Source organism: Chenopodium album, chromosome 23 (assembly GCF_948465745.1).
Source record: "Chenopodium album chromosome 23, dcCheAlbu1.1, whole genome shotgun sequence".
NCBI lineage: Eukaryota > Viridiplantae > Streptophyta > Magnoliopsida > Caryophyllales > Amaranthaceae > Chenopodium > Chenopodium album.
The window spans coordinates 36563275-36591022 of record NC_137856.1 but is presented as its reverse complement, the minus strand read 5'-3'; the positions used below and the strand labels follow the sequence as shown (position 1 = coordinate 36591022).

The window sequence follows — 27748 nt, the reverse complement described above, 5'->3', positions numbered from 1 at the left end:
ACTGTGATTCGAAGATGGAAGAATAGAATTGTAGCCATCAAAAATGCTGATGGTGGCTGGGAACATAATAAGGAAACTGTGAAGCAGTTGGTGGTGGACTATTTTGCTTCCTTGTTCACTGATGAAGGTGGTTCGTGTACCTATGAGATTCCAACTGGTGTGTGTACTGCTATTTCGACAGAAGATTGGAGCAACTTGAATCGTGCTTACACTCGCAGTGAGATTGATTATGTGGTAAAAAATATGGGGTCTTTAAAAGCTCCAGGCCCGGACGGGTTTCAAGCTTTATTTTACCAAAAGAATTGGGACATTGTTGCTCCCAATGTGTATGAATTGGCTCTTGCAGTGTTGGAGGGAAAAGGGATCCCAGATTCTGTTAATGACACTTTCATAGTGCTTCTCCCGAAAATTGATAACCCGGAGTTGCCTTCCCAATTTCTTCCAATAGGGCTATGCAATGTGACATACAAAATAATTACAAAAGCGATCGTTAATCGATTGAAGCCCATCTTGCCAAAAATAATCTCGAGTGCTCAATCAAGCTTTGTGCCGGGGCGTCAAATTACGGACAACATTGTCATAGTCCAAGAAGTCATACACACCATGAAGCGTAAGCAAAGTGGAAAGGGTTACATGACGATCAAGATAGATTTTGAAAAAGCGTATGATCGGCTTAAATGGTCGTTCATTCGGGATACGCTAAAAGAAATGAACTTGCCTATTAAGATGGTAGAGGTAATCATGGAGTGCGTGACCTCTTCTTCTTTGAGAGTGCTATGGAATGGTGAGAAGACGGAGGCCTTTAATCCTTCCCGGGGCATTCGGCAAGGAGACCCTCTTTCACCATATTTATTTGTGATATGCATGGAACGTCTCAACCAAGTGATTGAGGAAGCCATAATCACAAACCGATGGCAGCCTATATATGCTAGTCGTGGAGGCCCTATGTTGTCTAACTTGATGTTTGCCGATGATTTGATCCTCTTTGCTGAAGCTTCCGTCCAACAAGCAGAGGTAGTGATGGATTGTCTTGACCGTTTCTGTGCAGCATCAGGGCAGCGTATAAGTTTGCTTAAATCTCGAGTTTATTACTCGAAAAATGTAGATGTTCAATTGCAATCTTAGATCAACAGTACCTTGAGGATGGAATCAACAGAGGACCTTGGGCTATACCTTGGAATGCCAACTTTAACAAGTCGGGTTACTAGGGAAACGTATGCCCACCTTTGTGAAAAAATTGACAGGCGATTATCGGGGTGGAAGACTAAATATCTCTCGCTTGCGGGTAGAATTACACTTGCTAAATCAACCCTTACAACCATGGGGAACTATTCAATGCAAACGGCCAAGATTCCTCGCTTGATTTGTGATAAAATAGATAAAAAAAGCCAGAAGGTTTATTTCGGGAGGAAGTGAAGAAAAAAGTCGTATCCATCTTTTATCGTGGGAAACTTTGCAATTACCACGAGAGAAGGGTGGTCTAGGCATTCGATCAGCAAGGCAATCGAACTCCGCTTTCCTAACAAAATTGGGATGGAGAGTAGTTCAAGAGCCAGATTCTCTATGGTCAAGGGTGTTGCGCTTCAAATATTGTAAGGGCCGATGTGACATTGATATGTTCTCCCCTTCCTTGAACATGTCTAATGTTTGGAGAGGTATCACGGATAATGCTAAGTGGATTGCAAAAGGTTCAGCTGTTGCTATTGGTAATGGTCGAAGGACTCTATTTTGGGATCATTGTTGGGCGACCTCGAAGCCTCTTCGTGACTTGGTCATAGCTCCCATCCCTGATGAAATTGATGGAGAGATAGTTGAGGAAATGTGGACTGCAGGGGAAGGTTGGAATTGGGATTTATTTGCTAATTTATTACCAGCTCACTCTCTGCAACAAATCGCAGCTCATAAGGTTATTTTCAACTCTGAAATTGAAGACACTAGGTACTGGAAGGGGTCCAAATCTGGTGCCTTTTCTGTTAAACTAGCAATGCAAATTATAAGGGATGCTGATCATGTTTCGAAGGATCCAAAATGGGAGTTAGCTTGGACAACACAAGTGCAGCAACGGGTAAGAGTTTTTCTGTGGCTAGTCTTACACGATCGAGTGTTGTGCAATGCCAATAGAGTCAAGCGTCATTTATCTGAGGAGCCACGCTGTCACAGATGCAACACAAATGCTGATGAAACACTGCTTCACATGCTGCGAGATTGCCCCATTACTAGGGAGTTATGGAGAGCTGTAGGAGGGGCTGCTTTCTACCCATCCTTTTTATACGGGTGACTTGCAAACTTGGATGACTAAGAACCTCAAAGCTGAAGACCTCATTTACTCTGAAAAATGGTCTACCTTGTTCGCACTTACAATCTGGTGGGCTTGGAAGTGGCGAAATTGTGAAAGCTTTGGCAGAGAGGCTGATATACCTTTGAATAAAGGTGAGTTTATTAGGGGTAAAGCTGAAGAAACTTGGAAAATCTTGATGGGAGAAAGCATGAATTCTGTTTTTAATCGTGCTACCAGGAAGCATCAGGTGCTCATTAGATGGCAAGCACCACCTACAGGATGGCTTGTCCTGAACACTGATGGCGCTGCTAGAGGTTCCCCTGGCCTTGCTGGTGGTGGGGGAATGCTACGTGATTGCCAAGGCAGATGCATTAGAGGATTCACAGCAAACTTTGGGGTATGCAGTGCGTATAGAGCTGAACTCATGGCAATTGAAATTGGTTTACAAATGGCAGTTTCTATGGGAATAAGCAAGTTGGAAGTTCAAATGGATAACAAGGCTTGCATAGAGGCACTCCAATATGATCAAACCCCCGGGGGTGAAGGCATTCATATGCTTCGTTCGTGTCGTAACATCATTAAGTCTTTTGGTTGTAATTTTTGTATTTTTCATTGTTTTCGTGAGGGTAATAAAGTAGCGGATAGACTAGCTAATTTAGGGGTGGTTCAAACTGATAAGTGCCTTTATTTCGATGTTCCTCCTATCGAAATAAAGGAGCTTGTTAGGGAGGACATTGTGGGGGTTACTACCCCTCGTTTTATTGCTGCTTAGTTTGTATTTCTGGGCTTTGCCCCCTTTTGCACCAAAAAAAAAAAATGTTATTCTTTAGTTTGGAGAGCTCTGAGTTATTTGATACGAGTACAAATAATGAATATATCTAACCTAGTAAAATTGGGACAAACGATAAAAAAAAAAAAGAAACATTGTTACGTAATTAACAAATAACGCAACCGTTTGGATCTTCTTCCACACTTCTTGCATAAGCATAACCATTATTGTATCTAGAATAGTATGGATCAATGTAATAGGTGTTACTCCCGAAGTTATGGGCTTGCATTGGATGAACATATTGAATCACTGGGACTCCAGCTTTGGGCTCTTCGAGGTTTTTGGGCGTTTCTTTGGGCTTTTCAGGCTCTTTTGCAGGCCCAACTGATATTATTTGAGATGAATATCTTTTCCTTAGTTTTTTCACCACTGTTATGGGATCCATGTCTCCTATTATTGTCAATTTCCTTGCCTTTATATCCATTGAGATTGAATCAATCCCTACAAAAAATTATAACCCAATTTTAGATTTTTTGTATGAAAATATAATTGAATTTTTAAAATAAAAAAATAAATTAAAAAATCCAATTCCACGTTATTATGAAAGCTTAGTTATTTTGGGACATATAGAATTACCATGAATAGAAGAGACTAATTTCAGAGCCTTTTGTTTGCAATTCAAATCATCGTGTACGTCCAATTGTAGCACCAATTTCTGAAGAAAAAAAAACATTAATATAAGAAAAAATACGAAGTAATTATGTTATATTGACAGTAAACATATAGGAAAAGAGGTAAGTAAGTCGCATTTAATCTATTTGACGAGAACCAAAAAAAAAAAAGAATATCACTAATAGATACAAAAGCCGTCTTTAGACAAAAGACAAAGCATCAAAATTAAAAGGTAAGAGATCTAACCTGCATTTTTGCTATGTTTTTGGTTTGCTTGATTGGAGAATTTTACACTTGAGAAAGAAATTAAAATGATGATATTGTAAAAGAGAGTAGAAAGTGTTAACAAATGAAAGTGTTGAAGTATGAAGAATTACAAATTATGTGCAATATTTATATGAATAGGGAAAGAGGAAATTAAGTCAAGACTACTTACCAAGTCAACTGACTAATAAAGCAAAGTCTTTTTTATTTATTGTAAGCCTTGTTTTAATCCACCTTTGTACTGTTATAGTGTAAATGCCGCGTGTCAGACTAATCAGGTGAGCCCAATGGCAGCTTCCAATTTCGTCAAATTGTCAATTTAAATTGTTTTTAGTTGTATTTTGGATTTTGGTGATTATAGTGATAACCAGATCATGAATGTGATCTCTGAACTTAGACATATACAACTATACAAGTAGCTTTATTCACCTATTTTTTTTATATTTGTTTTAAATACACACTTTAGAATTAGTTTGTAAATTATTGAGTTTGTTTATTTGCTATAAGTTGCTTTAGTTAAGATCAGGCTTACTTTAGGTTTTGATTTTTATGTGTGATTTGAGTTTTTCAATGTCTGTAATCACTTAATTTGATATGTTAAGGGGTCGATTTAACTTACCTACTTGGCTTAAGATTAAGCAGTTATGCACGTTCCATGTTATAGCATACTCAATCAAAAAATGAATTACTTGAAGAAGTAATAATTGATGACAACGCTCCTCATACAAGAGGGAAGGGGTCCGAACAGCCTTGTACACACGCTGATACAAGTAGGTGTTACAGGCTTAAAACAAATTATTTGTACTAGTTCAAAAAAAACTGCTTATAAAATTGCGAATACTAATTACAGTATAAGTAATAATCAAAGTATGTCCCACAAAATATAGGTGATAGAGGCGTATAAATGCAGATTGTCCAAGGAAGAAACGATGACTTCATCATCGTCAACGTTAGTCGTCAATGAATTATTTGTCAAAGTCTTCTCACTTTTTGTTATGAAGTTTCTTACCCCTTGCCTACGTTCTCGTCGTTCCTTTTCCTCAGCCATCAATATTGACCTTTTTTTCTTTACGACGACATGCATTAAGGATACTCCATATATAGTACTCCTCTGTGCTCCCTCTGTGTCCGAAAGAACGATCCATTTGAGTTGATTTAACGGGTATTAAGAAACTTAATTTGTAAGTACAAATGTATGGGAAACACAAGTCAGCAATAATTTGCAATTAATACATAGACAGAGAAAGTCCTAGATGTAAGTTTTTCACTTAGAAAACCTTTGGGTTTTTATCTTTATCCTATGCCCAATAAACATGTTGTAATAATGCACTAATTTAGAAAGGAGATGACACAAATATCTGAAAAAAAATACAAGGTAAAATTGGGAGAAAACTACATGACAAACACATTTGAGGATATATTGGTAATTTTGTGACTTTAATAGATGTTGGGAAAAATAAATGGGTCATTCTTTTTGGGACTAAAATTAGGCCAAATGGGTCATTCTTTCGGGGACGGAGGAAGTAGTAAATTAGTATTCATGAACTGACTAACCGTGCATCTTGATAATTTTAGATAATTTACCTTTAAGAAAAAATATAGAATTACGAGTAAAATTCTTTTAGCACGATACTTTTATCAAATAGACACGTATTTTCTAAAGTGACGCCCTGTATTTTTTGAGCTTCTGAGCAGAGTATATCATAACAGCTCAAAAGAACATGGCTTTATTTAGTCAAATACACTTGAATAAGTTATTTGTATATATTAAGAAGCTAAGACCAAGCACGCATAAAAAATTAACAATCAATTAATATTTAACGGAGGAAGTATATAGTTCCCAATTTGGTATGGTTGTTACTTATTAGTAAGCATCATGCATCAAATGAATTATTATTGTCATCATTAGATTCCTATCAACACACTATGTCAAACTTAAATATCGATTTGGTAGTGCATGATTATACATAATAGTCAAAATTCTTATAAAATGTCTTAATTAGAGACATCAATAATATCATGCAAAATCCCATATTAATTAAGATGATTGCGAAATAGGGAAATCGATTATTGGCATATTTAACGGATAACAGTAGTAAATTGTCACAATTTGTATAACAAGTGTGAATTTGGAAAGTGAGTGGAGCATTATTTGGTAGGTGATCAAACGTTTTGGGTGGGGTTTTATATTTATACATTGACTACATTGTCACATTTTTACAATGACTCCAAATTAAATGTATGCAGGAAGTGGTTAAGACTAAAAAAGGAACTACTTTGGCAATACTTATTTTTTTTTTTCCTTTTTTGGAAGAGGAAGAGTGTAAGAGTAAGATTAATCATTAATTATTAGCCTTGTTTTTTCATGGTAATACAACCTAATTTATCAAAAACCTAATTAGAAAATTTAATTTAAAAGAATTTATCTCTTGATGCCTTGATGGGCATTCTTCTAGCATCCAAGCTAGAAAACATAATTTGGATATCAGTATGGAAATACAAACACAATATGGCTTATATGACAATATAAGTATATAATTACAAAGTTTCAAATATTACATAATCCATACATACTTCTTTAATCATCTTTTTTTTTTTTTTTTTTTTTTTTTTTTTTTTTTTTTGTGATTTTACACGTTTGGAAAAATAAAATAATCACATGGGATCGTAGCTTGCTAGCTAGCTCCAACTTTCGAATTATTATTGTAACATTTTATAAGTTTTACTACGTAATAGGTAATTAAATATATTAGTATTATAAAAAAGACGTAAATTGACAAACCTAAAACTCCACACATCACGTGCACGACTTTTTTATTTGTCCAAAACTTATTAAAATAATACGCATCATATACCTTTAATTCAAGCTCCTTTAGGATATACATGTATTTGTCAAAAAAAGGATATACATGTAATTATGCAATTGATCATTCAAAAATCACAACAAGAAGTTAAGAGCCCTTTCCCTAAATAATGTTGGGAAAACACACAATTCCCAAAATACAGCCAATCTTTTTTTAATTCCCACCGTACCGTCCACGTAAGCTAATGAGAACAAACCGGGTTTTTTTTTTTCGGTCCAGCAACAAACCGCTACTTGAAGTAGCGGTGTTCTGAGAAAAACCGCTACTTCAAGTAGCGGTTTTAATTGCATAAACCGCTACTTGAAGTGGCGGTTTTCATCACAACACCGCTACTTCAAGTAGCGGTTTACAGATTATACACCGCTACTTGAAGTAGCGGTTTATATAACAGACACCGCAACTTCAAGTAGCGGTTTTTGCTGTAAATTTTTTTTTAAAACAAAATATTAGTAAATCAACCAAAAAAAAAAACCTGCAAGTGTACCTGTAAAACCTTAAAACCTACTATTTTCAACCTGCAAAGTCCGTATACCATATCTTCTACACAACCACCACAAATAACAACTTACTTAAACATTCTAATCCATGGAAGTCAAAATTGTATTAAGGTAATCTAAGAGCAAAGTCAAATACTTATCAAATATTAATTATAAACAAAGTCTGAAATACTAATCATTTGCAAAATAGCATATGTCAATGGTACCAAAATATACACCTAGCTCGTACGTTGCTTCTTCCCATGAAGTGATGATGAAGGTGATGTAGGTGTCTCGTCCTCTGGAATATCATGTAGGCCAACTCCAACTCCAAGCTGAGACTTACTATTTCCACGCCATCGAACTCTTTGATACCGGTGTTGCACTAGTGGAGGAGATGTCATGATGGTATGTTGAGGAGAAACAAGTAGAGTTTGAGGAGGAGGAGAGGGTGGGGGAGGTGGAAAAAGTGGAGCAGAAGTGACAACTGGCGGATGTCGAACTGTAGGAGAGGGAGAAGGACCATGTAAGGGAGAGGGGGAAGGAGCATGCAAGGGAGAGTGAATGGGAGTCGGTGGACGAAAAGCACGTGATGAATGACCACCACGACGGGATGGTGGTCTAATCGGCCGAGTGTGCACAATAGAAGCAGAAGAAGATAGCGAGGTGGACACTCGAGGCTGGTCAATAAGGTGTGAATGCCCCACCCTAGACAAGGTCTGCCCACAAAATGATGTAAGACTCTGTATCATTTGAATGGCAAATGGTAGAGCCTTGTCTGGTGGCAAGTCAGAGATGGTCTCAGTAGCTCCCGATAGCTTCGCGTGCAAATCAGCAACTGCATGTGCCTGCATTGAAGTTAGTTTTAATGTTAGTACAATGAATTCAAAAACGAAATAACTACTTTATAATTGAATTGAAATGAAGTTCATACAAGTACTAGGTCAGAGCTAGATGGCTGGTAATGACTTGGGGGGCGTGGCTGCGAAGGTGGAGTAATGATCAACCTCGTGATGCGATGGTACCAAGCCATGTACTCTGTCATGAGTAGTGAAGAAGTCCCAGTGAACGGGTTACCATGGACTACTAATGCCTCTCGTCGACCCCAGTCATGTACATGGTCTGAATGTCGAATCTCCCAGTTACGCTGTCCCCTTCGATCCTTCTTGTGTAGAGCAACGTCCGTGTCTACTGCCTCTGGGATCGGCTGCTCTAACCCGAACTGACGCATGACTCGATCTGGGAGGTGGAACTCAACGACGTCAAAGCAAATAAGAGGGGCGCGTGTACGCCAAATGTGAATGTCAGAACGACAAATCTCTGGAAGTCGCTCCATAACCGCCTCGGTATATGGCTGCCAAATCATCTAATTCCCAAAATATGTATATTATTTGTATAAGTTAATATAACTATTACAATGAACAAATGCCAATGCATAACAAAGTAACGATTATACCTGGTCCTCTTGCTGATGGTCAAACGCATCTCGATAGTATGAGAGTCCAGAAGCAGTATGCGCACACGAAAGATGTACACGTAGCCAACTGTAAAAATAGTTAATAATAATTCTTAGTTCTCATCAGGGACAACAATGTAAGAACTAAAAATGTAAGCAATACACTACCTGCAAGCCAAGGAGTCAACACCTCGCTCATGCTGAGTCCCTAAAATATCATCCTCCTCCTGAAGGTCCTCTTACGGCTGATCTCGAGGCTTCCTTACATAGGGTCGACCAATACAAATATGCTCCCATGACCACAACTGCACTAGAATAAGTGGGCCTCCAATCTGACACGCTCCTCTCTGACATGCTCGACAGAGCTGACGGTACAAAAAACCAAGAGTCGCACTCCCCCAACTATAGGTCGAAGCTGTCTCCCAATCTCTAAGTAACGGCAAGTAGTAGAGTGACACAGCATCGCCACTCTTGTCAGCGAAGAGAATAGATCCCATGAGAGTAAGAATGTAAGCACGACTATGTCGCTGAACAGTAACCTCATCAGCTCCCTCTGGAATCTGTGAGAAGTGTCGTCTGAGCCATGTCAACTTCAAAGAAGATCCCTCTAGAAATGGCTTACCCTTATCATCAACGCCAGGTCGAACTCCAAGCAACTCCTCAACAAGGTCATGCCATCCCTCGAACGGAGGACCAATGACAGGTGGGCCATGAACTCTCAAACCTAACAAAACGGCGACATCCTGTAAAGTAATGGTGGCCTCTCCCACCACAAGATGGAAAGTATGTGTCTCCTGCCTCCACCTCTCAACCAACGCAGTGAGAAGAGAACGGTCAAGCAAAAACCCTCCACCTGCTATTCTATGCACACCGTAAAACCCAATGTGCTTCACATAGTCTAGTACTCTACCCTCTACCCTCCACTCACGTCCCAAACTGACCACATGCTCCCTAACTGACAAAACTCTATCAGCCACACCACTCCAAACATCATGACTCCTATGGGAAGTTTGCAACCGTAGAACAGATGAATCAATTGGGCCTGGTCGAATCACCGGATCCATGGGACCTGCATGATAAGAGGAAATTTAATTAATTTCAAGCATGCATAAGGAAAAAAATAATAATAAATAAGATTTCAATTTTTTAGAACATAATTTAAGCATTTTAGCAATATCTAATGGTCGTTACCCAGATGATCCAACACCACCACTAATTATAGGACATGTCTTCTTGTTATGCCCAGGTCGTCGACAAACACTGCATGCCTTCTTGACACGATATGGACGCTCATCCATTTCATTTCTGATTCTAGTAGATCGTCGGCCTGAGCCTCTTTTTAGATCTGGGTTGGCTACAACATTAGGCCCATTGTAAGTGGACCAATGGCAAGGATCAGGAACTGGTGTGAAACACTTCGAGTAAGAATGTCCGTATTCGACGGTCCTAAAAAAAGAATCCACAAAATCTGAGTGTGATAGGCTTCGATGCCGACAAACTGCTAGGACATGAGAGCATGGTAACTTGTATATTTTCAACTTCTCACAAGTACATGTCTTTCTCATCAAATTCACGGTGTGGGAGTTACCACCTTTACCAGCTTTTCTCCTTCCACGACCTGTCCTAACTTGATACAACCCTATGGCATCATAGTCAAAAGCAACAACCTCATGGTGCATGGCTTTCTCCATGTTGGCCTCTATTGTCTTTGTAGCCTTTTCTGATAACTCATGGCCCTCTTCAAGTCTTCTTTTACTCCAACTTCGTCTAGTTGCAAAATAGGAGTTCACTCGAAAAAAGGTCATTTGCACTAAGGCAGTTATCGGGAGACAACGAGCCCCTTTTAAGACTCCATTGAAAACTTCTGACATATTTGTAGTCTTCACACCAAACCTTAAACCACCATCATGTGGATGGACCACTTATAGTATGGAATCTCCATCAAGTACCGACGAGCCTCTACATTCAAGTGACCAATTTTGTTCATGTAGTGATCAAACTTCTTCTTCTGCCTTGCATCAGCTGCTTTGCCAAAAAGGTTCTTTATGACGACACTTTTAAATTTTGAATTCACATTAGAAGCCAAGTGACGTGTGCAATACTTGTGATAGGCATTGGGCTGCTCCCAACCACTTCCAACCTCATCCATTGCTGCTAAAATGCCAGCATGTCTATCAGATATCACACATAGACCTTTTCTATCTGTTACCCGAGCTCTAATACAAGCCATGAACCAAGACCAACTATCATTGTTTTCTCCTTCAACAACCGCAAACGCAAGGGGGAATAATTGAAAATTAGCATCGGTTCCCATAGCAATAAGTAGAGTCCCTTTGTATTTTCCATATAAATGAGTTCCATCAATAGTGATAAGGGGCCTACAATGACGGAATCCATCAATACATGGCTTGAATGCCCAAAAAACTCGTTGGAAAACATAAGTTCCAGGTACCGTACTCTGTAACAACCTCCACTCAACAACAGTTCCAGCATTTGATTCCTTCAACGCTTGCATGTACTTAGGCAACTCTTGAAATGAACCCTCCCAATCCCCATAAATGAGTTTTATTGCCTTTTGTTTCGCTAACCATGCTCTCTTGTAGGTTATTGAGAACTGAAACTTCTCTTTCACAAGTTGCACTATTATCTTGATTTTCAATGAAGGGTCAACGCGAAGGACATCTAAAAGAGCATTGCAAACAAACTCAGAAGTGAGTAGCTTATGATCCACGGAGTCGATGTCACCAACACAATTACTTGCATGAGGGCCGTTGTACCGAACAATTTTAAAAGTAGATAGTGTTGGATCTTTCACTCCTCTAAGCCTCCACGAACAACTACATTGTTCTTTCCTCTTGCACTCAACAACATATTTCTCTGGCTCTGCCTCCACAACTCGAATGGTTTGATTTCTAACTATGGAGTAAGACTTCACAGCATCTTTCAGTTGTTGCAATGAATCAAACTGTTGTCCAACCTCAAATTCCCCACCCGTGTTATATGTCTCATTTCCTAACCAAGTCATCCATGAGTTATTCAAATGTGGATCAACTTGCGGCACTTCATTGAAGTCTGTAGTAGGAGCGCTATCTTTAATTGCCTTATCACGAGCTTCAATTACATATTCATCATCATCTTCATCAGTATCATTCATCTCAACATCCCCAAAAACATCAACATTGTTTGGGTCAAGAGAATCGAGAATGGCTTGTGGTTGTGTGCTTGTTGAGGTTTCAACATTAGGCAATGAGGTCGGAGACCTAATCTCTGAAAGATGTTCATTGACATATTCGGGATCAACAAGCATTCTTGTGAATGAGCCTATCCCCACACTTTGATTAGTAAGGGAAATTGGTTGCTCCTTACTACAAAAATAATCCGTTTCCGGAAAGGAACTAGTATCAGTTTGCACAACTGGCTCCTTTAAAACCTGTTCAATGTACAATTGCATTGCGATAGAAGAAGTCTGAGTCACAGCAATCCACATAGCCCTAAGAGCATTGTCGTCATTCAATGGAATTGCGACATATGCCCCATTCATAGGATACCGCATAACCACCTTCAACTCCACAAATCTAGGATCAATACTCAATTCTTCATATAGCTTGTTGAGAACGTGTGAATATGTCATCCCATGATTTACAAAAACAAATTTTTGATTTCCACCCCTATACGTTACATCACCATCTTTGTGATTAATTTCCCCACCCCAATAGCAATATAGAGGGTAGTTTGGTACCTCCATGTTTCATTCTAAAAACACCATGATTAATTTAAGAAATTAGTTTTGCAAAATTTTAATAAGACGAGCACGAATATAAATTTATTTAGAAACCCCTTGCACACATGTAATGGTGGTTAATCATCAGCAAACTTAATAACAAGACTAATAATTAAACTAGTTATAATAATCCTAAAGTTCCACTATGCATTCATTGGCATTCCATATTTTATACTATATGAAGCATGCAAACACCTCTATATAATTAAAACAAATAAGCTGTTAATGGGTCCTAGTAAAAATATATGATACAATCAAAGCCAATGGTCCCAGCAAAATGATAAGATACTAAGAAAGAGACAACTAACAATTTAATATTTCATGTATGCATATGGTCCCATGTAATTGCTTAATGTTGATGGTATACTCTAACATCATTAATCTATAAATAAGATACTAAGAAAGAGAAAGCTAACAACTGTTTTTCATTTTTTTTTATGAAACCAAGAGATTGAACTCTACAAGTCTACAGCAAGCATACTACAATAATATTCAATTAGTCCTAACATCAACACTAAAACTACACACTTAAGCACAAATTGTCAAACACATGAATTTAGCATAGAATTTATTTGATTTTTTTTTTAATGAAGATGCTTACGGGATCAACAAAGAAAAAGCAACAAACTATATTTTACAGCAAACAAAAAGCAACGAAAGCTAAATACAAACAAGAACAAACTAAGAAAGCTATTAATTCATAAAAAGCAAATCAATTAATTTGATAATTGAATTAAAAAAATAATTAGGGCACAAACAACGAGCAACTTACCAGTAATTTAGCAAACCCAACAACAATTTCACTAATTCTTTGCCATAGTGTCGGTAAACAACCGTGAGCAAGTCGGTGACGGCGGCGATTACAACTTCCGGCGCGGGGATTGATGATGGTGAGGACTGAGGAGTGTCGACCTTTTTTTTTTTTTGGGGATGATCAGTTGATTTATTTTACAAGGGAAAAGGGAAGTGATTTTGTTAAAAAAATACTTAGTAAATACAAACCGCTACTTGAAGTAGCGGTTTCTCGTAAATAAACCGCTATTTCAAGTAGCGGTTTTCAATCGTATACCGCTACTTCAAGTAGCGGTTTTTTAATAAACCGGTTTTTAAAAAAATTCCCACTGAACCGCTGACGTGGACGGTACGGTGGGAATTAAAAAAAGATTAGCGGTAATTTGGGAATTAGATAATTTCCCAACATTATTTAGGGAAAGGGCTCAGAAGTTAACAATGATTCCACGTCTTATAAGTGGAATAGCTAAGCTTAAATAATGAATACATATAATAGATAATGACCCTTCATTAACTAGAATAATTATGTTTTATACAATTATACCTTATATATTATTGGCTTATTGCTGATAACTATACATTAAGCATCTCTACTACACTCCAATTAAAATACAAGGCAAAACTCATAAAATGACTAAACATTATTAATTATGATTAAGCTTCGAAAATTAAACTATTTAACAAATAACACAAGAGTTTGGATTTTCTTCCACACTGTGATTGCTAACAGGATGATAATGAACATAATAGGGAGGTGCGTAAAAGCCCGTTACAACCTCACCGACTTGGGCCTGACTTTTGGGCTCTTGTTTCTTGGGCTCATCTTTCTTCTTATTGCCCTCTTGTTTCTTGGGCTCATCTTTTTTCTTCTCGGGCTCTTTTGCAGGCCCAACTGAGACAATTTCTGTATGATACACTTTCCTCAGTTTACTCACTAATGCTACTGGATCTATGTCTCCTGTTAGTGTCAATTTTTTCTCCTTCATGTCCATTGAGATTGAATCAAGTCCTACAAATTCAATATAAGTTTGTCAACACTTTTCAACATTCATTTAATTAGATCATTTGGATCGAGTCAGTTTAATATATTCGGATAATGAGTCATTCAAATTGAGTCTAGGTCAAACTGAGAGAGTTTTACGATTGTTATAAATAATGATAATATGAGAAATTAAAATGAGGAATTAATTAGCTATTCATACCAATAACAGAAGAGGCCATCTTCATTGCCCTTTGCTTGCACTTCTCATCATGAACATCCAATTTCAACACCACTTTCTAAATGGTTCAACCAAAAAAATTTAGCCTTAAAACAACATACTTGCATATAGGCATATAGCAAGATTGCATATTTGCACTAGTAAGTAATTAAAAAGCATAATACCATAGAGTCTATAAAACAATTAAAAAGAGATCGGAATTTTTATATTAATAGTCATGTTAAGAGCGTAATTAGACACTACAACATGAATCTAACAACTAAATAGGGATAGAGGAAGTAATCGACTTACAATAATACATAATATATGATGCATAACTAATTGACGATGAATCGCCAAAAAAGGGAAAAGGCATTTACCTTCATTATTCTGAATTTTATAAGGAGAGTAATCCGAGATCTGCGTTTGTACAATTTGTTCCTAGATTGATTAAGAGAAAGATGAAGAGTTTGAGAAGAGAAAGAGTTACTATACGTAATAAATAAAAGAAGGAAGTGTATTTATATTGAGATGTAGTCAATAGTGAGTCAACCAAATCAAGGAATTTAAAGCAGTGGGCTCGACTAGTGTACTCGTACTATGCACCGTCAACAGTCTCAACCCTCAATAATAAAACCCCTTTTGCCGTGTGGATTGGAGTTGGATCGATGTGGTGACGTTCTTCCTTTACTTGCCTTCTTTGGGAAGCTTTGTTGGCTTCTTTGAGAACTTTAGGGTATGTTCACATTTACTTAATTTCAGTTCAGTTCAGTTCAGTTTAGCTTCAATCAGTTCAGTTCAGTTCAGTTCAGTTTCAATCAGTTCAGTTCAGCTCTTAATTTCCCTCTCACATAAAATATTCATTTCATTTCAGTTCAGTTCCAATCAGTTCAGTTCAGTTCCAATCAGTTCAATTCAGTTCAGTTCAGCTTAGTTCAGTAAATATGAACAGGCCCTTAGTAATAGTGTTAAAATTAGGGGTGTTTTAAAAGCATGTGATCTTGTCAAGAGCAAATGGTGTGATCTCCAATTAGGCAATTACCCATGTTGGATTGTACTTATGTGATTCACTAAAAATTACTCGTACTTTTGTATTCTATTGTAGTAGAGTAAAAATATTATGTTTTCTACTCTCTTTGGTATGACTTTAACTAACTAAACTAATACATTACAATCTTATGCGGATTAATACCTCATAAAATAAGTTAGTATCAATCAAAAATATTTTTAGTTTTTTTTTTCCCCAATTGGATAATTTTAATCGAATTTTCAGTTGTTGTGTGCTGTACTGCCGGTAGTTGCGCTCAAAATTTGTCCAGTTATGCTGGTAAGATCATGTATCACAATAATAAGTCATGTACTCACTATTCAATATTCATGTGCAAAGCTTAAGGAGTACTCGTATATACAATTAAGCCTACCACGACTTTCTAGTCAATGTTCGATCTAGTTTTAATTATTTTTTATTTTATTTTTTTAGATTTCCCAAATTTTGGTACTTTTCTAAGAGTGATAAGTAGATTTAGAAATTAATGCGTGGGATACTTTGTACTTAGTAGATGTAAATGAGATTATGAAAACTAAGAAGTTCGGAGTAATGTCGTGAGCTAAAATTTCCATTACTATAACTCGTAGTTGTATAGTACTGTATCATTTTAGCTTGAGTATACTACACTACTACGAGTATTATAACAAAACTATTTAGATTGAGTTGAGCTTCTTAGAAGACTACGGCACTACGCTTTTCTCATGGGTTAATTCGCTAGGCCTTGTGCCCTCGTATCAAATGCAAGAGTGTGAACATTATGTATTGTTAGTTTGTTACACATCCTAAAAAAATGGTTACATGAACATTATGTATCTGTTTTTTCCTTGTAGGCTCAAGGATAAAGATTGGGCTCGAGGAGAAGGATATGCTTTGACAGAGTTCAAGTTGGGCTCAAAATAGTAAACAAAAATTTTGGGAGCCCACGATTGTTCTACTATTCGGCCCATTGTCAACAGATCACTGAGGTGAATATAATGTACGGAGTAGTTGCTTAATGCACTTCATAAGCACAAAAGGGACGATATTTATTTTCTTATGATACATTAGGAATTTTCCTCGTCAGAAATTTTCATCGTAAGGAGCCTGAGAATTGAGGAGGGCTTTCTGATCAAAAAAATTTGATGCAAAAACACAATGTTTTGAATTTTAAATTAAAATAATATAAAGCTCATTTTGATTTTATTTAATTATTATAGAAAATAAATTTTAAGTGCTAGATAATTTTGGATTTTTTCTAAATGAATTGATATTAATTTTTAATAACTTATACTTAAAAAAATAATTAAATTTACGAAATATATATATGAATGGTCAGAGTTGTGCGTTGTCAAACGAAGTGAAAATAAAAATGAAACAACTAAAACAACATATGATTGTATGGTACTCCATAAACTGTAGTAGACTAGTAGTCGTAGTAGTAGACTAGTAATAATGGTAAGAAGAAGAAAGGGCAAAGAAACTTAGCTACCTACGGTGGTTAAATTAGGTAATACAACTATACAAGTACTAATTTTTCTATGAAGAGGAAAAACTTCTTTGAAATCAATTGATAACTTGTAGTCTTGACTAGGTAAGGGAAGATGATGAAATCTCAACCCTAAAAACCTAGAATTCGATAGGAAAAAAAAAAAAAACTTGAAATTTCAATTGGAAAATATAAAAACCTAGCACGTACAACAGTACACAACTATAGAGATGGAGTTGTTGAGGATCAAACTCCCACCTTGTGATTGGGTATTTGGGAGGAGGTATATCTATCATACATATCTTTCCAGCTATTATGAATTAGTAAACTTATACTTCTTTTAATTATTTTTTATTTTTTATTGTTGCAATGTTGATTATACAATCAAGTATACCTAAAGGAATTTATTGAAAATGATGTGTTTACGACACTTGTCCCAACTTGTGCGATGTATCACATCTTATATCTGATCAAAATGAACATACGACATTATATGCTGATCACTCTCCACTTAATTAACCGTATACACGCATAAAATATCATTAGAATCAATGCCCACCATACATGATAATAGAGGATAAGATATCATGTGAAAAGTATAGGCAATTAGGCAAACTAATGTGAAGTAGACCTTACTCAATTACTCATCTTTCAATCAATCTTTAAGTGGCCTCTAATTGTATCAAGCTCAAAAAGTAGCCAAACACAAACATATGTTGATGGACAAAGCTCCACCTTTAAGAGACCACCTAGGAAGAAAGGATATCAAGGCTAAGATATTTTTCACCCCTATGTGTCACAATCTTGTTGGTCAATTTTTGCCATAAAGTATTCTCCTACCAAAAAAAATTCCTAAAATTTTGTCAATCTCCACAACCTTAGGCTAATATGAAATGACACATTAGTTATTACTTAACAAAAAAATTAACAAAAATTTCACATTATATTATACTAATCGATATCGTGTCGACTTCTCATTGGCTAATTAAACTCCCACTTAAAAACTCATAACACCATATAAATAAGTATCCTACACTATTTTTTAAGCTGCTCATCATTTCTACATTATTTTTTTCCAACCCTAAAAAAAAAACAAACAAAAAAAGACTTCTATCATCTTCTTCTGTTATCTTCTTGCAAATTTTCTCTCTCCTTCCCTTTAATGGTGTCGATGAACCCTAGTTCGCCGGAAGGATTCTACTTGGACGCTAATGGAGTCGCTTTGCCGGGATTGAACCCGTTCTCGGCGCCGCCACCGGAGGAATCGCCGGCAGCGACGGCGGCTACTGCGACGGTGTCTTCTCCGACGGACGATTCGAGTAGTAAGAAGATTAGGAAGCCGTATACGATTACGAAGTCTCGAGAGAGTTGGACTGAACCTGAGCATGATAAATTTCTTGAAGCTCTTCAGCTGTATGTTGAATTTTATGCTTTTTAGTTTACTTTTTTTTTGGTAATTTCAAAATTGATTGTTATTTTTTAGGGTTTGTTAGTGATTATTACTCTATTAGTTGAATTGACTTAGATTGTGCTAGGAAACTCAGAAATTAGAATTATGCCTTTTGAGTCAAAATTTGTGCTATTCTTTTCCAGAATTATGAAGAATTGGTGAAATTTTAGGTTAATTACTGTATGCTAGTAATGATTAATGTTATTGCAAAATTTTCACTGATTTGAGGAATTGTTGGTTGGATGTTTGCTTGGTGGGTGCTCTTGATTCCGGGTGGTGAGTTATCTGATCGATTAGAGTTTATTTATCGCTTTGAGAATTCGTGAAGATGCGATTCTAACTGGGCAATCAAAATTGGGGTTGATTATTAAAACATTTTTCCAGACTGATTGGTAAGGGTGTTACCGTGTTAGGTAATGCTTTGATGATGGTTTAATGTGCATTTTTGTGAAATGGTCAATTGTTACACAATTAGGTTAATTAGTTGTTTTTGTTGGGAAAGGCAGTTCTTTTTTGTCTTTATGTTATGAAGATGAAGCTAGCATGGTCAATTAGGAAACTTTCATGTTTGTGATTTTAAAGGCCTTCTTCATATCCGCTGAATAGGAGAGGTACCTACTTACCTGTAAAAATTCGCAGATGGAAAATAAGGTTTTTTTTTTGGGCTGATTTCGCCCTATAACACTTTTCAGTCCCTATTTGGTTTTGCAGTTGTCATTTTGCTTTGTGCTTGTTTGATGAATCATCATGATCTATTAAAGCTGCATCCTGGAGCAGTCTTGCAACACAAAAGATGATATATGTTTTACTCCTTTCACTTGTTTTTCCTGTTTGCCTGTCTTGCTTCTATATTTTCCTTTTAGGATTTTGATATATGACTTGGATAGAGCTCAAAATGTCTGATGATGGATATTCAGAGGGAGGAGCTTGAGCCTTAGACTTTGAGGCCTGTTTGGTTGAGGGTAATTGAGAATAAAAAGGCGAATTATGAACCTAAATTCCCTTTGTAAGTGTTTGGCGGACATTTTATATTCCCGTTCCCTCACTTCTCAATATAATTTTGCCCTTACCCCCTCTTCACGTTTCCCCACACTCCCGTGGGACTTGAATTCTTCTAGTCAGGCATTTTGTGACCACAACCCTTTCACCATCTTCTATCAACACCATTGGCCTTCAAAAAATGTGCCACTGACAGCCCTGGCTTAATCACATCACCCATTGGAAACACCACAACATCACATCATTGCCACTAAGCCTCTTTTCCAATGCCATTACTTTTCCAAACCACTGTGAATTGTCGGCGCTCTATCAACATACCTACCACTGTGATCACTTTGCCAATTAGTTTTTGCCAAATTATAAATCCAAAGGTCTTGAGTGGTAGACGACACTTCAAGTTGGCCAAAAAGTAGAGTTGAAAGTCAACCATAAGAAGGCTACTTTGTGGTCTCATTGGTAGTGTTTGCGAAGAGTGGGAGGGAAGAATGGTGATGATGAAGTGTGGGTCATGGATAGTGGTGGTTAGTGATGGTTTGGTGATGTTGGGTTTGTGGCAGTGATTAGATGTCTCTGGTGAGTTGTTATAAAGGGAAGATTAAGATATGTTGAGCTTGATGGGTGCTGGTTGTCTTTGTTTTTCCTTTTTCTTCTTTTTTTTCAGCAAGCACTTGAAAATGGAATTAAAGCTCTTTCCCCTCTCCAACCAGACAAGATAAAAATTGAAGGAATGTTTATTCTATTCCTTCGTTTCTCTTCGTTGTTTCCTCTCCTCATCTTCAAATCAAACTGCCCTTTATTGTTATTAAATTGTGATGTAAGGAGGGTCTGGCAAGCAGAAAGGCCAGGAAATTGAGAAGACTGAGAACTTGGTGTAGCTGCTCATTTATCAATTATTGAAGGAGGTGTATCATGTATGTATCCTTGAGGCATATCATAGTAGAAGATATGAACGGTTTATAAGCTTAAAAAGCAGCATACAGATTACTGAACATTGCACTTTTCTCATATTTTCTACTAAGAAGTAAAGTGTCGTAAAAATTGCTGAACTGTGAGAGATGAACTGAAAAGTAACAGGTAATTCTAACTTTGTAATGCTATGGAAATAGAGTAGAGGATTACTTACTGTTGTATTTATAAAAAAAGATCAGTAAGACAACAACAAACATGAAGAGATTGAGTGTAAAAATGGTCTTTGAGTGCTCTGAGATTGATGAGATCAATTGTATGTACTTCTTGGACTTATAGTGAGACTTTTGATCATAGATAAATATGTATGATGTCATTAGTGTTAAGTTGAAAGCATTGAGATCTCTGGGTTTACAATTCAGCAATAGAAGCAATGAAGCATAGGCCATTTTAGTCCAAACATAGTGGGATGAAGTTTTTTCCTGGGATTGTTATGGTATTTTGAAACTGGTGTAGCTGGGTGATTACCTTACAAACTACTACAAGTGGTATGACAGGCAGTTTGTTGATGTTTTCTATCGGTGACCTTTTTATATTAGCTATCCACCCCAAATAGCATTACACTCATACTTTCTAGCTAAACTTATATTTCTATAATATGCGATTTTTCCATATTCAATCAAATCTCTATTTAATATATTAAAGTAGGTAGTACTAATTCTTTTTCCTTTGCTTTCTGAAGTTTTGACCGTGATTGGAAAAAGATTGAAGCTTTTATTGGGTCAAAAACTGTTATTCAGGTAAATTTATTGCAACTCTTCTGGATCTTTGAAGCAATAAACGTTTTTCCTAGCAGTGATAAACGTTCATACTGAATAACAAACAGCTTCTGCAAATTTAATATGTATGATTTGCCTTCCTACAGTTTCTGTGTTAGTTACCTTAAAAGCTAATAGCTACTGTTTAAAGCCTAAACTGTTGTCCTTTTCATGAAACACTAGATTTTTTTTTTTTTTTTTAAAAAAGCTATTTGTTAAAATAAAATGGGTCTCTTAGTTTTATCAAATTATGAGAATTCCGTATAAACAAGGATAATAATGATAGTAGCTTCTGCAGATACGCAGTCACGCTCAGAAGTATTTTCTGAAGGTTCAAAAGAGTGGCAGCAATGAGCATCTGCCGCCTCCTAGGCCAAAACGAAAAGCTGCGCATCCGTATCCACAGAAAGCTCCTAAAATAGGTTAGCATCTGTCATTTCTGAAAGGCAATATGGACCCCCACCCCCTCTGCAGCTATGTATTTTTGAGCATCTTCCCATTTGTTTCCCAAAACACCATTTCTTTTTCTGGTTTCATTACGGGATGTGAGGAGGATTTCCATGATGGAATTGCCTGGCTGATCCCTAATTTTGTATTTTGTTATCTTTGTTGCACATTCTGTTTGAAATCACTGTGTGAGCCAGCTCTTGATCTTTGTAACAGGTCCATCAGTTTCTCAACCAACAGGTTCTTTGCAAGCATCTTCTCTTTTGCTTGAACCTGGGCTTCAAAGGCCAGATTCTACTACAATACCCCAATATCCTAATAACACCGTAGCTGTATCTTCATGGGTCAATAATTCTCAGCCTAATGTGGCTAAAGGTTTCTTTACTCTTTGTTTAGATTTTTAACAGATCTACAAGCTGACTTTTCTGCTTTTAGTTCTTAACCTGTTTGAGTTTTGTTTGATCAGGTGAATTAAAATCCCCAGTGCCGCCAATTGCAAATAACTGTTCAAGCAGTAATGAGAGCACAGCAATGGCACGCAATACCGGTGGACTGAATGAAGCAGTAAAGCATGCTCCACCATTAAGAGGTGATTTTTAAATTCTCTACTTATTCATGTTTAAGAAACTGAAATTTTGTTCATAGATAATTGCTAACTATGTCTGTGATTAGTTTCATCATTACCACTTCACCAGTACAGTATGTGTATATTTATACCCTGCATGAACCATGAGTCAAAGGAACAGCTATGCTTGGTTGTTCATGGTCCCTTGATGCAGCTTTTTTCATCTTTGTGGATTGCCGGTGGGGCCGATGCAATCACTGTCTTAAATGCAGTTGTTGTAGGGATGTGGTTCTTTAACTTATGAACTGTATACAACAAGGAATGCATGATTTTAACCCTGCTGTTACGTAGTGGGATTTTTCTGTTACATAGTGGGATTTTTTATTTATTTATTTATTTTTATGTATGGCTTTATTCTTTTAATAGTTCAAGCTAGTGTCATTCATGTGTTCCATATGGATACATAACTATATTTTGTTTACTGTTTGGATTTGTGTTTGTAATATTTGGAAAAAGGTGAGTGATCTATTAAATATAAGTCATGCCTATCTCTGATGACTGATTTGTGTTAATTTTGAAAGGCTCTTCATTGTTGTTCTGGTCTGTTTGATTTTGTTTTATTGTTGCCAAATTATATATGTTGTTTTTTTTTTCCTATGTCCTTGGCTGTTTGCTATATGCTCATTATACTCGTTCTAAGTATGTGTTGTATTTTCTGCAGTTTTGCCTGACTTTGCTCAAGTATATGGCTTTATTGGCAGTGTCTTTGACCCAGAAGTTAGTGGTCATATGCAGAGGCTTAAGAAGATGGATCCAATTGATGTTGAAACGGTGTGTTATTCAGTTATCTGTCATTGTCTTGTTGCTGATATGCTTTTTTCTTCTTCTTAATCACTGTAGTTAATTTATTAACCTTTTGCTTGGTCTTTCCAAATAATGAATTGATTTGATTAGGTTTGTCATTTTCAAACCCCCCCCCCTCCCCCCCCTTTCAAACTATTTCCCGGGGTTTCAAATCAACTTTATTTAGCTTGTAGATATTAGAATTGGGTCTATGCCTCATCGTCAAGGTATATAACATTCTTAATAGTTAATATCTATATTCAGAAGCCATTGATAAGCTGGGTCATCATCTAATCTAGGAGTCTAGGACATGGCATACCCCATCCAAACCTTAAATCAGCTATGTTTCACCCCTACTATATGCTTTGCTTTGAGTACTTGTGGACCTTTCCAAGGAGGTGCATGCTCCATTTGTAAGGATAAGGCATGTTTGAGGCAAGGGCACATGTAACATAGAGGCCCGTACCACTGTATTAGTAGACCAAGAATTTGACAAAAATCTCATTCACAGACTAAGATATTTCAAAAATTAAGGTAAGGCCAAGCAAAAGGCTAAGCCGCTAAGGGAAAGGACTGGGCCAAGGCCAAGGACTAAAGCATGGCTTCTTCTGATGTCCATGCAAGGTATCTGTCATTCTAGGATTACCAAGTTAACCTTACCTGCCATCCCCTTTCTTAGTGTGATCTATATCACCCTTTCAATTTATGGGCATATGGCTTGCTTGAATACTTAATCTGCTACTCTGAAAGTGCAATCAAAAGCTGAAATTTTGCAATCATGAAATGTCAGTTTTGGATTTGCATGAAAATGACTTGGTTGGAAGGAGATACGAAGGATATGAAGCATGGGCGGAGCCAGGGGGGGGGGTGCTGGTGGAGGCCCGGCCCCCCGTGGCCCAATTGGTGATATTAGTAATATATAGTTTGGCCCCCTAGAATAACTAATAAATAGCTAATATTTGTTCTATATATCATGATGTTAGTAATAGCCCAATTGGTTTGTTGGAGTTTTTCATGGTGACTAGGTGGGAGAGAAGTCTCAGGTTCAATTCCCACTGAGCGTTTTTTTATTTTTTTTTTCGGGGTAATTTTATCGTTTCTTGGCCCCCATAGATTTTTATTCCTGGCTTCGCCCCTGATATGAAGCTTATGGATTTGCATGAGAATGAGGCATTTGATCGTAAGGGATGGAGGAGGGACGTGATCTTGCTCGCGAGGGTAATACAATTATTCGTGAGGCTAGCAACCGATTCAAGTGGTACGTGAGTTGGGTTTAGAACGTCGTGAGACAGTTCGGGGATGAAGGATAGCGGACAAAGCAAGCCAGCCAACAAAGATTGATCCAGTTGCTGTTGGGGACTAGGAAGATTTTTGTGGATGACTATACGTAATAATCAGTTTTAGTTCATGTAGCTGACCCCACTTATGGGATTAAGGCTTTGATTGATTGATTGGAATGTCAGTTTTTTGGGTCCTGTTCCTGGTGACGTCAATATCAAATATAGAAACATTCAGAATAAGCAGAAGATTTTTTATTTTATATTTTAGAAAAGATATACAGGGTATTGTAATTTGCTAGCTGGAATTTTCTTTCGAGCTTTCAATTTGCATCTTTTTATATAAATAAGAAAATAGTCAAACACATGTAAAATGTATACTCCATTTAGATTATACTGAGAAGCAAACTGTGTTTCCATTGCTACATCTTTGTATTAAACGTTTGACGATTTAGCTGATTGTTTGTCGTGGCAATAAAGATCAAGGCATCATGCTAAATAGTCAATTTACACTTAACAAATATAACAACCTCAAAAGGATGTGGGAAATGGGGCAGTCAAGCAAAGTCCATAAATAAACTTCAGAGTTTCCTAGAGCTAATGAAGTGGTGAGGCTAGGAATGATATTGGATCCAAACTGCCTAGTTTAAATCTTTTTGAAAGTTTAATGTCATGGTTGTGAATTTGTGATATTTTCTTGAAGGCTGGTGTAGCATTCTTGCTGAAGTTAAAATGTAGGATGACTTACAGCCTTACTGGTACCCTTGTTGTGAGTGAATTGGAATTGATGCAAGGTCCAAGACCAATTTAATTTACAAAGGCCATAAGTTATTCGAAAGATCTTCTTGGATAGATCCTGGAACTCTAGGAATAAATGGGGGAAAGCTCTGCTATGCCTGAAATATTTACTGGGTGACTGGGAAAATTTTGGACAGAATATGAGACGATGGAGGGAAGTACTTAAGTCTGTCAACAGGCAATGGCCCTTGAGGCGATAGATCATATTAGATTTTAGATTGATTTCTTCTAAGTTCTTACAGGAGCCATTATTGAATCTAATGTAAGATATCTTCAGAATTAGAAGCAAGTCCTGCATGTTTTATCTAAACCGTAAATGAAATTCACTCTGTAATTCACTACTTTTTTGAAGTCACAAACACTCGTGAGAATATCTGGTGTGCTGACACAAAAAAAATTGATAAAAATATTAGAGTATTAGTTTTCAAATTCTCATGTCTATTAACTCATAAATGTCGCTAGACCTAAGTTTAATTTCATTGACATTTAAGTTTTCTACTTGAGTTAACATGTCTATTGGCCACCGAGACTGTAGGTGATGCTTAATTCCAGGTTTCTTGAATTTGTTGAAGGTTATAGTGTACACTTTATGAGTCTATGAGACCTTTCACTGGCCAAAAAAAATTTCATTGTGACTTGGAGCGTTAGTTGTATTGGGATTTGGGATGGCAAAACATATAAAGACAGTAGAAGCAATTGATAGTTTCCAAGTCCCTGTTAAATCATCTTTGAGCCTTGAGGCCCATTGAACTTCACTGTAATTTGGGAGAGTTTTGTGAACATAAAGCAGCCTCTGGGTCCCCATTAAATATCAAGACCATAGATGATACTGGAGCAGACATCATTATGCAAAGCCTACATATAACCATATCTCACATCCTTAGAAGTAATTTTTAAGTTCTGACAGAAAATCCTTGTGCAAGCTCACTGGGAACCTCCTCAACTTCAAGTAGTCCTAGAAACTCTATAATCATACCTCTATTTTTCTATTTTTGTAACCTTGTTTAATTTCTTTGAAATCTTACTCGTGCTTATGATTGGTAGCATCTAGCATGTAAAACGTGCATGTCATACATTTGTTTTCACATTTCTCATTAGGAAAAAATTGTGTTTTCATAGTATCTTTTTAGTTTCTTGCCTTGATTTCAAAAATGTGGTATGTTGGACTGTTGGTATCGTGGCTTAACTTTATTTGTTTGGACTTGTTCAGGTATTATTGTTGATGAGGAATCTCTCAATCAATTTGAGGAGTCCTGATTTTGAGGATCATGTAAGTAAAAAAAAAAAAAAAGCATTACAATCAAATTAGTTTTCCTAAATATCACTGTTGTTGCTTTCTCTCCTTGCCTTTTGGATTGATCTTCTTTCTGTCTCACATCTGCCTTAGATTTTATATGTGGATATGGTGTTTTATTTATTTGTATCTGACCTAAAAACCAGCGTATCATGTTCTTTCCCCAGGAAATTTATTAAGAAACACAAACCACCCTCCTTTGATTTGGTAATTGGCCTGCCCTGAGTGAGGGTGTTAAGAGCAGTGGAAGACATCATTCTGGAACCTCAAAGCATCTGCAGACTGCAGGTGTTTGTAGTTATACTCTTGCTGATCTAATATGAGTGCAATCGAAGATTTAATTCCAGTGTGATTGCATCATGAGTGTGACATGAGCTGTTTCAGTATTATGTCTAATGTCAGTGCTTTTTAGGCTTTTTTGGGGTTAATTATTCTGGCTATATGAACTGATACCAACTGTCTTATTTCCCTTCTCTATGAGTAAACTGCAGACTGGGATAATTGATGTTACGATGCATCAATCCTTGTATTCCCGTATTTATATGGGTTCCTATCAATGTTCTTATTTTCCTAAACATTCTTTTTGTTAGTTTAGTCCCACCAACTCTTTTTTTATTATAAGGGTTCTATTGGTTGTGGTATATCCGTATATGTATATGATCACTGGTATTCTTGGTCTCATAATTGTTTATTTTTTTCCTTCTTTTTCTTGGCAGAGAAGACTACTCTCATCCTACGACATTGACTCTGACAAGGGCATTCCTGGTGGCATGAGAGATGTCGTATGTGGCAAGTGATGAAAGAAGTACAGTGCTGCGATGCTGCCATGTCCTGCGCAAAAGGGCAGAACCATGAACGACCACTTTCCCTGACCTTTTTCAGTTGATAATTGGATGTAGGATTAGCCTAGTTTTTCTTCAGTATCCTTTCGTGTATATAGGAGAAATTCGTAGAAGTAGCTGAAATGTCGTTCTACTGGTTGTAAAGCTCTCAGTTTGTTATTGATGGTTTTCGTGTATAGGAGGGAGGCTCTGTATATTTGAGGGTTTTTTGGGGTCTCAGACAAAATCTGTATGTTCTGTGCAGTAAGTTATCTTCTGCTTCTAGATGAACTTTAGTTAAATGTAAGTTGGTTTGTATATTTCAAAAGCTAATAAGATACCAGACAACTGATCTCCAGTGTTGTCCATGTTGATTGTATTCGAGGTTGTAGTATCTTATAGACTACTAATTCATGGCTTCATGCCTAATGTTAATAATCATGTTTATCAATGCCATTATCTCCGT

General features: G+C 36.8%; 5 protein-coding genes across 8 annotated transcripts; 1 reads left to right on the top strand and 4 right to left on the bottom strand.

Moving 5' to 3' along the window:
- Window positions 1-3088: 3088 nt before the first annotated feature.
- Window positions 3089-4146, bottom strand: LOC145609338 (heavy metal-associated isoprenylated plant protein 39-like). Its single transcript, XM_081664842.1, has 3 exons — window positions 3966-4146; window positions 3684-3762; window positions 3089-3548 (listed from the first exon to the last, which is right to left on the bottom strand). The coding sequence occupies exons 1-3, from the start codon at window positions 3969-3971 to the stop codon at window positions 3214-3216; spliced, it is 420 nt and encodes a 139-aa protein (XP_081520968.1). The 5' UTR covers window positions 3972-4146; the 3' UTR covers window positions 3089-3213.
- A 5820-nt stretch (window positions 4147-9966) lies between these two features.
- On the bottom strand, window positions 9967-10650 carry LOC145607532 (uncharacterized). Its single transcript, XM_081663158.1, has one exon. It carries the CDS (start codon window positions 10648-10650, stop codon window positions 9967-9969), a length of 684 nt encoding a protein of 227 aa, XP_081519284.1.
- A 23-nt stretch (window positions 10651-10673) lies between these two features.
- Window positions 10674-12524, bottom strand: LOC145607531 (uncharacterized). Its single transcript, XM_081663157.1, has one exon. It carries the CDS (start codon window positions 12522-12524, stop codon window positions 10674-10676), a length of 1851 nt encoding a protein of 616 aa, XP_081519283.1.
- A 1328-nt stretch (window positions 12525-13852) lies between these two features.
- On the bottom strand, window positions 13853-15029 carry LOC145609081 (heavy metal-associated isoprenylated plant protein 39-like). The gene is made up of 3 exons (XM_081664645.1): window positions 14932-15029; window positions 14555-14630; window positions 13853-14361 (listed from the first exon to the last, which is right to left on the bottom strand). The coding sequence occupies exons 1-3, from the start codon at window positions 14935-14937 to the stop codon at window positions 14030-14032; spliced, it is 414 nt and encodes a 137-aa protein (XP_081520771.1). The 5' UTR covers window positions 14938-15029; the 3' UTR covers window positions 13853-14029.
- Window positions 15030-18111: 3082 nt separating this feature from the next.
- LOC145608056 (protein REVEILLE 6-like) lies at window positions 18112-27661 on the top strand. Of its 4 annotated transcripts, none has more exons than XR_014105710.1 (9): window positions 18112-18477; window positions 21162-21219; window positions 21536-21659; window positions 21901-22059; window positions 22151-22273; window positions 22971-23080; window positions 26378-26437; window positions 26629-26749; window positions 27183-27661. XR_014105710.1 is itself a non-coding variant. In XM_081663660.1 (8 exons), the coding sequence occupies exons 1-8, from the start codon at window positions 18227-18229 to the stop codon at window positions 27204-27206; spliced, it is 909 nt and encodes a 302-aa protein (XP_081519786.1). In that variant the 5' UTR covers window positions 18112-18226; the 3' UTR covers window positions 27207-27661. The 4 variants fall into 4 exon arrangements, 2 of the variants coding, with proteins under 2 accessions (XP_081519786.1, XP_081519785.1); XR_014105709.1 differs by having other exon boundaries at window positions 27178-27661; XM_081663660.1 differs by lacking the exon at window positions 26629-26749.
- Window positions 27662-27748: the final 87 nt, after the last annotated feature.

Excerpts from the sequence above, each read along its gene's own strand:
- LOC145608056 (XM_081663659.1), top strand. The coding sequence starts at position 18,227 with ATGGTGTCGATGAACCCTAGTTCGCCGGAAGGATTCTACTTGGACGCT. Across the intron at positions 21,220-21,535 it reads GGTCAAAAACTGTTATTCAG|ATACGCAGTCACGCTCAGAA; the intron begins GTAAATTTATTG and ends TAGCTTCTGCAG. Across the intron at positions 23,081-26,377 it reads ATCCAATTGATGTTGAAACG|GTATTATTGTTGATGAGGAA; the intron begins GTGTGTTATTCA and ends GGACTTGTTCAG.
- LOC145609081 (XM_081664645.1), bottom strand. Across the intron at positions 14,362-14,554 it reads GATGGCCTCTTCTGTTATTG|GACTTGATTCAATCTCAATG; the intron begins GTATGAATAGCT and ends TTGAATTTGTAG.
- LOC145607532 (XM_081663158.1), bottom strand. The coding sequence starts at position 10,650 with ATGTCAGAAGTTTTCAATGGAGTCTTAAAAGGGGCTCGTTGTCTCCCG.
- LOC145609338 (XM_081664842.1), bottom strand. Across the intron at positions 3,549-3,683 it reads ATTAGTCTCTTCTATTCATG|GGATTGATTCAATCTCAATG; the intron begins GTAATTCTATAT and ends AATTTTTTGTAG.
- LOC145607531 (XM_081663157.1), bottom strand. The coding sequence starts at position 12,524 with ATGGAGGTACCAAACTACCCTCTATATTGCTATTGGGGTGGGGAAATT.